Source organism: Microtus ochrogaster, unplaced genomic scaffold, assembly GCF_000317375.1.
Source record: "Microtus ochrogaster isolate Prairie Vole_2 unplaced genomic scaffold, MicOch1.0 UNK41, whole genome shotgun sequence".
Taxonomy (NCBI): domain Eukaryota; kingdom Metazoa; phylum Chordata; class Mammalia; order Rodentia; family Cricetidae; genus Microtus; species Microtus ochrogaster.
In genome coordinates this window covers 1,875,113-1,884,712 of record NW_004949139.1, presented here as the reverse complement: position 1 = coordinate 1,884,712, position 9,600 = coordinate 1,875,113, and the positions used below count along the sequence as shown (strand labels likewise).

The 9,600-nt window shown below is 44.2% G+C and overlaps 1 protein-coding gene across 7 annotated transcripts in view; it reads right to left on the bottom strand.

Moving 5' to 3' along the window:
• Positions 1 to 9,600, bottom strand: part of Numa1 (nuclear mitotic apparatus protein 1) — a 78,106-nt gene that overhangs the window by 21,460 nt on the left and 47,046 nt on the right. For all 7 annotated transcript variants that reach the window (XM_005368798.1, XM_026790102.1, XM_026790101.1 and 4 more), the window contains 3 exons: positions 4,992 to 5,077; positions 1,442 to 1,521; positions 74 to 156 (listed from right to left, as the gene is read on the bottom strand). In XM_005368798.1, the coding sequence (XP_005368855.1) occupies positions 74 to 156; positions 1,442 to 1,521; positions 4,992 to 5,077 (249 nt within the window). The remainder of the gene's footprint in view (positions 1 to 73; positions 157 to 1,441; positions 1,522 to 4,991; positions 5,078 to 9,600) is intronic.

The following is a 9,600-nucleotide window of genomic DNA, read 5'->3' as shown; positions in this document are numbered from 1 at the left end:
AAAAGAAAAGAAAAGAAAAAGCCTGGTAGGTTTCTCAGGTCCCTGCCACCCAACTCTGGTCTCCCACAAGTACCTTGGCCAATTCCATCTCAGACCCCTCCATCACTTTCTGCACAGACACCAGGCATTGTGTAGATGAGGGATGCTTCCAGTTTTCTGCAATGACAACCACATAGCAAGCACTGAACTCTCAAAACTCAACTTCAAAAGCAGAATTACAGCCTCCGAGGAGACGCCAAGTCAAAGGGCCCTTATTAGAGATGTTCTCTCTCCAACCTACCTTGTATTTCCACCACAAGTCAGTGCTGCCATAGAGCAGCCCCAGAGCTCCATGGATAGTAGTAGAAGAAAGTGCCAGGGCATTAGCATTAAGTCGGGGTCAACATGCCACTCACCTGCCAGCTCATCACCTCCCCTACTTAGCACCATAGAAGGAGCCAGAGACATGAGATCATATAAGAGTCCTGTTCCAACTAAGGCTGCAGAAGAGTCTGCAGCTGAGTCCAATCAGAGCAATAGAGGACAGCAGGCCACCTGCCCTATAATTCTCTTGAGGTGGAAATAGCAGGCAGCTCCCATGTTAAAAATGTCAGACTCTGTGGTAAAGGATGACCAGGGAAGGTGAGCTGACACGCTCTGGGCCCCAAGTTTCACAAACACTCTTTTTCTCCCCCTGGCTCTGTAGATCTCAAATTCAAAGATCCGCCTGCCTCTGCCTCTCAAATATTGGGATTAAAGGCGTGGGCCACCACGGCCTGGCTTCACAAACCTTCTTATGAAATCTTTCCACTAACCCAATGAGTAATTACCATTATCTCCATACCACAAACTAAGAACCTGTGTCTAAGAAACTGCACTGTGCCTGTTTACCTACCACCTAAACAATTACCTAAGAAAACTATTTTTTTTTTTGTAAGAGAAAGTTATCTTGGGCTGGAGAGATGGCTCAGTGGTTAAGAACACTGACTGCTCTTCCAGAGGTCCTGAGTTCAATTCCCAGCAACCACATGGTGGCTCACAACCATCTGTAATGAGATCTGGTGTTGCCTTCTGGCCTGCAGGCATACATGCAAACAGAACACTGTATACATAATAAATAAATATTTTAAAAAAAGAGAAAGTTATCTTTACAAGGGTAACATGAACCTTTTTCTCTCTCTTGTATCTTCAAAATAGAATGACTACATGACCAGCAAGTGATGTCGCCCTCTGGTCTACCTGGACCTGACATTGGACACTGGGACTTAAGGGACATTCTCTTAACACAAGCTGGGAGTGGTGGCGTCTCAAGATCCAAAGAGGCTGACACGGCTGGGTTTGTCTTTTTGCTTGAGTAGAGAAATCTGAACCTTTTTTTTTTCCGGTCAGACACTCATAACTAAGTCCTCTGGACCAAGTCCTAGGAGCTGAAGCTGCCCAACTAGTTAAGAAAAACACTTACTCTGTAGGAAATTGCAAACAAAGTCTAGTCTTTCTGGCATGGGCTGCTGAAGAATTTGTTTCCCCTCTTCAGTGTTGTGTCTAAAACAAAACAGACAAAAAGGAATAAGCATTTGGACAGGAGTAATTAGCCATCTTTGCTTGCTGCTTTGCCCCTTCAGCCCCAGTCTGTCCTAGATCTGGGACTGAAGAGGCTAAAGCTGGCAGGAGACGGCACAGATGAATGGGAAGCCATGTTACATAGCCTGGAGTGGCTCAACAATCACATGTCAGGACGCATGGCTAACGTAGAGCAGAAGAGATTCATGGGAAAAGAAAACAGTGCCAAGATATAAAACCTGAGTGCAGACATGGCTCTGAGGTTTTCAGGGCAAAGTTCCCACACTCCACACTGAGCAGAGGAATAAAGAGCTGAAATTTTTAAGAAGAGGTGAGAAGGGGTGCTCATTCTCCCCCAACTCTCCAACAGCCAACACACAGAAGAAAGGAACAAGTAAGAGAGGATGGCAGCGAGCAGGGAATCTTCAGAACTGTCTCCCCAAATTTCTATTTCTCCCTACTTATTTTTGACTCCTTAATACCTTTCTTTAGATAAATATATTGATCTTAAAATTTAAATTTTCCATTTTTATATTAATAATGTTTAAGTTTTCCACAATGAACAATAAATTCTCCTAACAGCAAACTCTGAAGTCTCCAAAAGGAAGTCCCCAAAACAATGATTCTACCTGGTCCATAATGATGCCACCAAGTGGATAAACACCACTCAAGATTGACTTTGGACTACAAACTGCTCAAGAAAGTCCAAATTGGCTGGATGAGATGGTCCACCTTCTTCTTACAACACTCTGGCCAGAACTTCAGATAAACCCAACAGCCTGCTCAGACTGGCTACGATGTTAGAGCTAGTCCTCTTGAGACTAACCACTGTTTTAGTTTTTTACAGGGTCACATAGATACTGTTGCCCACTACACAGCAGGAAGCAATTCTAAGAAAATAGTGGACCCTTCCCAACAGATTTTGTTCCCTCAGGGTTATGGATAATTGTCATCTATTGGGGGTTGGCTATAATGGGGTTATAATGGGGCTGGGAATGGAAAAATGTTTAGACTCAGGAATCACTTTGGAAAAGAAAAATAGACTAGGATAATAAGGTAGCTACTTGTCCAATTTCTTGAGTTCTTTTTGTGTATTTTGGAGATCAGACCTCTGTCTGATGTGGGGTTACTGAAGATCTTTTCCCATTCTGTAGGCTGTCATTTTGTCTTGTTAACCATGTCCTTTGCTTTACAGAAGCTTTTCAGTTTCAGGAGGTCCCATTTATTATTTCTCTCAGTGTCTGTGCTGCTGGGGTTATATTTAGGAGGTGGTTCCCTGTGCTAATGCGTTCAAGTGTGCTTCCCACTTTCTCTTCTATAAGGTTCAGTGTGGCTGGCTTTATGTTTGTAGTTCTATTTTTGTATACGTTATTACCCTTTTTGGTGGGGCGGTTGCCTGAGTCACCTATGCTCCTGGAAGTAACTAATGAACACATGAATTCACCAAGGTAAACTGGGGTACAATGTTTTTCTGGACTGTTGCTTTGTACCAAGTCAAGGAAATTTGTCTTTTCTCTTAAAAAGAAACTATTTCTGTACAGGTATTTTGTCTGCATGTCTATCTATGCACCTTGAGCTACTGGTGCCCATGACTGCTAGAAAGACATCAAATCCCCTGGATTCCACAACATGTGAGTCACCATCTAGGTGGGAGTAATCAAACTCAGTTCCTCTGGAAGATCAACCAACCAGTGCTCTAAGTGCTGAGATGTCTCCAGCCTTGAACTTTAGTCTTTCAAATTTGAAAAACTCCTCATCTGGGCTGGAGAGATGGCTCAGAGGTTCAGAGCACTGACTGCTCTTCCTGAGGTCCTGAGTTCAATTCCCAGCAACCACATGGTGGCTCACAACCATCTGTAATGAGATCTGGTGCCCTCTTCTGGCCTGCAGGCATACATGGAGGCTGAACACTGTGTACATAATAATATTAAATAAATAAATCTTAAAAAAAAAGAAGAAAAACTCCTCATCTATTCTGATTTCAAAAAAAGCATACATATACCTGCATACATACACACACATAAATGTATATTACAACACAGAGGGTATTGTATCTAGTCGCTTGCCTTTTAGTAATAGTAAAATTAAATGGTGGGCTAGGTATTGCCAGCCTAATGGATTTACACACCATTGATGACAGATGCCTCAATCTACCACTTTATTACGGATTGAAAATAGTAAAAATTATCTAGGCCTTCCTAGCACCAGGGAGACAAATTCAAGACCATCCTTCAACTACATTGTCAGTTGAGGCTAGCTACATGAGACCCTGCCTCAATATAAAAAGCAAACAAATAAGCGTTTAGGATTCCAATCTGCCAGCCACAGAGAGTTACGGAAGCACTACAAGCAAAGGAGATATAATATTCTTGAAATCACACTTATGGGAATAAATTGGAACAAGGAAATAATGAGGCCATGAAGGCCTGGTATCCTGGACGAGGCAGAGGCAGAGAGAGAGACACAGAGAGAGAGAGGAAGGGAGGGAGGGAGGGAAGGAGGGAAGGAGGAAGGGGCTGAGAAAAAAAGAAAAGCTGGCAGTGGTGGACTCACACCTCTAATCCCAACACTCGGGAGATAGAGGCAGGCAGATCTCTAAATTCGAGGCCAGCCTATACTACAAGCTAGTTCCAGGACAGCCATAGCTACAGAGAAACCCTGTCTAAAAACAGCTGGTGGTGGTGGAGGCAGAGGCAGTGGGTCTCTGTGAGTTCGAGGCCAATCCAGTCTGCAAGAGCTAGTTCCAGGATGGACAGGCTCCAAACTTAAAGAGAAACCCTGTCTCAAAAAGCCACAACTACAACAAAAAAGAAGAGCCAGTGGCATTAAGTCAATGGTCTGAAACTCCTGTAAGACACCCCACCCCTCAAAAGAGAAAATTTCAAAGGATAACAAAACCATTCTAACAGGCTTCTCTGTGCTGGGCCACTCAGCAGCACTAGTGTTCCCACTACAGTGCTCCAGCTCAGCCTTATCCGTCTAGATACACTTGGCTGGGCCTCCCAAACCCGATGACCTGAGCTTAATCCCTGTAACCCATAGTGGAAGGAGAGAAGAGCTCCTAAAGCTACCCTCTGACCTCCTCCTGGGCGCTGTGGCATCCAAGCATCCACGTTCATGCACGTGCATCTCACATGCATAACAATGAGAGAGCAGGGCAGGGCGCACCATGAAAAGAGGATTACAGAAGACTACTTTTGAGACAGGAAGATGGGAAGTTCTTGGGGGTAGTCTTTTAGAATTGTGCATAGGGCTTTGAAGAGTCTTCTGTGCCGGAGTGAGGAGGTCTTTGGATAGGACAAGGCTGAAACCCCTCCCACTGAGAGGTCCAGTAACTAGAAAGGCAAGGTTACGGTGTCTCGGCCCAACCTGGTTTTCTGGTGAGAGCCCACCAATCGAGCACATGCAGCCCCACCCAAGGACTAGCTAGGATTTGGACAGCTCATACTCACATGGTGTTAATAATCTTGATGAAGATGCTGCAGTCCTGGAGCTGCAACACCGTCTCCACCGGGTCAGCCACATGCAGACTGTTCACCTGCAAGCCAAGGGGAAGAGTCTGCTAAGAATACTTCTAATACCAAAGCCGTTCTTTGCCACGTCCGCGTCGTGCACGCCTTTAATCCCAGCACTTAGAAGGCAGATGGAGACGGTCTCTGTGAGTTTGAGGCCAGCCTGGCCTACAAAGAGAGTTCTAGGACAGCCAGGGATACAGACAAACCCTATCTCGAAAACAACAATGGAACAAAAACAAAACCATGCCAGAAGCATGTAGCCTCCCAGATGCCAGCACCGCTCTGCTCTGCTCACTGTGAGTGCCTACATTTATTTGTAGGATATAGGAATAAAGGGACTGGTGAGTCCAGGATTTGTTTTTTATTTACTTAAGATAAAGTCTCACCATTTACCCTGGGCTGTCAGAAAATGTTTAATCCTTCAACTTCTACTTCCTAAATGAGGGGTGCAGTTGCAACTCAGTGCTAACCAAGCCAAGATTTTTAATTTATACACACTCACCCAGTGACTATGCACATGCACAGCCACCTAAAAATCAAAGGAAAGGCTTTACCTCTAAGAGTCCTCCTAGGAGTCCTGGGCCATAGCACACCAAATACAATGTTAAAGCCTAGGCCTAGAAAGATGACGCAGCAGGCGACTGTACCTACTGCCAAGCCTAGTGACTTGTTTGATCCTCAGAACCCACGAGGTAAAGGAGACAGACTTCAGCTTCCTTCCGACTTCCATTTGTACATATGCGGACACACACTAAGCAAATAAATATCATAAAAATAATAACAGTTTACAAATACACACTTTAGTCTCAGGGGAGGAAGAAGAAATAATGAGAGAACAAAGGAAGTTTTCTTTTTTTAAAGGGAAAAGAGCAGAAGGAGATAAAGTTCTCGATTCTGACCCAAGTACCTGCTTTTTCTCTTTGGCTTCAAATGACATCTAGTACTTTACACTACACAATCCCCAGGGCCATGCACAAATACATCAAGTACACAGGCTATCAGCAGCAGGACCTCTGTAGAGAAGTCCACAGACGAATTCCACAGGCACTTGCGCTCTACTACCATGAGGCTCGCTAATTAACTAACTACATTTGTAGTATGACGTGGGGAGGAATACAAAGCCCACTTAGAAACGAGGCTGTTCTGACATCTCAGAAGGTGGTTATATGAAATTAACTAGAATCCATTCTTATAAATGTGCTCTTTACAGAGCAATGGGCTAAGATCCAGTGGGTGGATGTGCTTCTTGTCAAGCCTGATAACCCGAGTTCAGTCTCTGGATACAACACAGTGGAAAAAGTCTGACCCTGCACACAGGAACTCTTACATATGAAAATATTTCTGCAGTAAGGAACAAAGTCAGCACAGTGCTGCATGCCTATAATCTCAGCTCCTGGGAAGCTGAGGAAGGAGCATCACTGACAGTTCCAGGATAGCATGGGCTACACAGCAAGAGCCTGCTTTCATACATATATTGTCTTAAATTCAAACAAGTAGAGTGGTGAAGGGGATGGCTGAGCACTGAAGAGCACCGGCTGCTCTTCCAGAGGACTGGAATCAACTCCAACATCCACATAGCTGTTTACAAACATCTGGAAACTTCAATTTCAAGGCATCCAACATTCCACTCTGGCCTCCTCAGACATCAAGCATATAAAATTAATTTTTAAAAAAAAATTAAATAGGGGACTGAAAAGATGGCTCAGTGAAGAAGAACTGATATGGGATTCTCCTCTGTATGCTGTGAATATCATTGGTTAATAAAGGAACTGCTTTGGGTCTGTAGCAGAGCTATAGAGGAACAGAGCTAGGTGGGGTAAACTAAAGAGAATGCTGGGAGAAAGGAGTTGGAGTCAGAGAGAAGCCATTTAGCCTTGCAGGAGCTGGACAGAACTTTAGCCAGTAAGCCACAGCCATTAGGCGATACTCAACTAATAGAAATAAGTTAAGTTAAGATGTAAGAGTTAGCCAATAAGAAGCTAGAGCTAATGGGCCAAGCAGTGTTTTAAATAATATGGTTTTGGTGTGATTATTTAAGTTCTGGGTAGCTGGGACCCGGGACCAACAAGCGGGCCACCTTCCAAAGATTACAAGCTTCTGGAGGTACCAAGTCAATTCCTAGCCCCCATATCAGGCAGCTCACTGTCAGGTCCAAAGCCCCAACCCTCAGCCCCCACAGCCCCTTTCCCCCCAAATGGCAGTGCTAGTTGTCCTAAACAGAAAGACTGTTACTGTGCAAACGAGCCTACAGGTTCCTATTCACCAGAAAGGCAGGCCTCTTAAGGTGTTTCTGTGTATCTTAAACCACCATCAATTCCCCCAGGAACCTTCCTTAACCATTCCCCTAAGGTCAACTCCATCTGGCAAGGGCACTAGTTCTGGAGCCTGCATCAGTTCAGACACCCTGCTGACTGTCATATCAAATCTGCTTCCTTTTCTGCATTTGTTCTGCTCTCTGCCCCCAGCCCTACAGATGACCTTGGCAGTATGATCCCCAATAAATCCTTCTTTCTGCCCAAGGAGAGGTCTATCTCTATAGTTTCTCTGCAACATCACTTATATTTGGTGTCTGAAACCTGGGAGGGACACTTAACCCCCAAAAGGTCCTGTCCCTCCTAGTTGAACGAAACCATCAATTTTGACACTCCCAGGTTCAGATCATCTGCTTCTGCTGGCTCCTGCAACCTACCATTTTCAACTCAAAAATTTCAGAGTCCATTTCTTCAGCTGCTGCTCCTCACCTCCTCGGTGTCTCACTTGCAGTGACCTGTTGTCTCTCAGCTTGTAGAGTCTAACACAAAATCGTGCTGGAGTAAGGCAGTTCTATACACCCTTTTGGGTGTCCCATTGTGTGGAGAAGGGATACCCCTCAATCCTGGGCATCTCTCTAACAAGCTTCTAGATACACTAGGGGATACCCTGAATTGAAATTCTTGTCAATACAACACTTATCCCCTAAAAGTCTCACCCATTTCCTCGCTCTGACCCTGGCTACACTCTAGCCAAGGCTTACATCTTTGTAACTAGGCTCAACTACAGGCTTCCAAATTTTTGTTCTGTTTCTGTCCCCCTTCCCCCATGACTGGGTATCTCTGTATTTCTGGCTGTCCTGGAACTCACTCAGTAGACCAGACTGGTATCAAATTTGGGATCTGTCTGCCTCTGGCTTGAGTGTTGGGATTAAAGTGTCTGCCCAGTTCTAAAAAATTTTTTTAGATAAGGAATATGTTTAATGAATAAGGTTTATGAGTTCCTAGGGTCCCTTTAGGCTAGCAAAAACTGACTAGACGTATGCCTAGGCTCTCTGTCTTTACTAACTTTGCTAAGGTTAAGCTATTTGGATAAGCTGAGTCATACAAGAAACTGATTTTTCTGTAAGGTACACTATGAAAAAATCAGGAAAGTAAGGTTCCCAGTATCTCTACTGACTATATTTATGGTTTAATGTTTTATTTTGATGGTAAGGGATCTTCAATTCAAATTTTTAAGGCTCATATTCAACAGGGACAAAACTGTAAAATCCTAACTTATAAATGGTATCAACTTGTGATAAACTGTTAAAGATAACTAAGACATGCAAGTCAATGGTCAGCCACTTTATACATGACCAAAGTTTTTATGTGCTCAGAACTATGCTAAGTACAAATGTCATTCATCTACAAGGACAAGCTTTAGCTTTCTGTACATCTTGTCAAGGTTTAAGTCTAAAAACAATTAACTGAAAATAAGTAAAATTTGTCTAGTCAGGCATACTTATATTATGGTACTCATATTATGGTCCTCAAACCCCTCAGAAAAATGCTGAATATGGCATTTAAAGTGTTTAAGGAAGGGCTGGAGAGATGATTCAGAGGTTAAGAGCACTGGCTGCTCTTCCAGAGGTCCTGAGTTTAATTCCCAGGAGCCACATGGGATCTGATGCCTTCTTCTAGCATGCAGGCCTACACGCAGACAGAATGTTCATACCAGGGAAAAAAAAAAGTTAAATGTTCCTTAACTATCAGTTCCCATGATAAACAGAAATGTCAACGCCTGGTGGCGGCCCTGAGCCTCCAGAGAAGATGGGCAGCAGATTTCACCTGGGACTTGCTTCACTATGGCTGTAATAGTCAATGCACAAAGAACTGAAAAATACACTGTCCCTCCTTACTTTGTCAAGGTGGGTCAGTTTCCCAAATCCCTCTACAAGAAAATCTCTCAGATGGGACCTCTGCCACCAAAGTCATCAAGATCACCATGGGCCTAGGCTGGCTGTCCAAGTAGCCAGTAAGTCTCTGTCATTCTAAACTGATACAGAGGACATTTGGTCTATACTTCTTACTCATCTTTATTCTGCTCAGATTTCTTTGGGTAGCACTGATGGTGGGCCCTGGACTTCCCAGTGAAGCCAACCTCAGCCAGCCCCTCCCTATAGGCTGCAGCTGCCAAAATTCATCTTAAAAACATTTTGCTTAGCCGGGCGGTGGTGGCGCACGCCTTTAATCCCAGCACTCGGGAGGCAGAGGCAGGCGGATCTCTGGGAGTTCGAGTCCAGCCTGGTCTACAA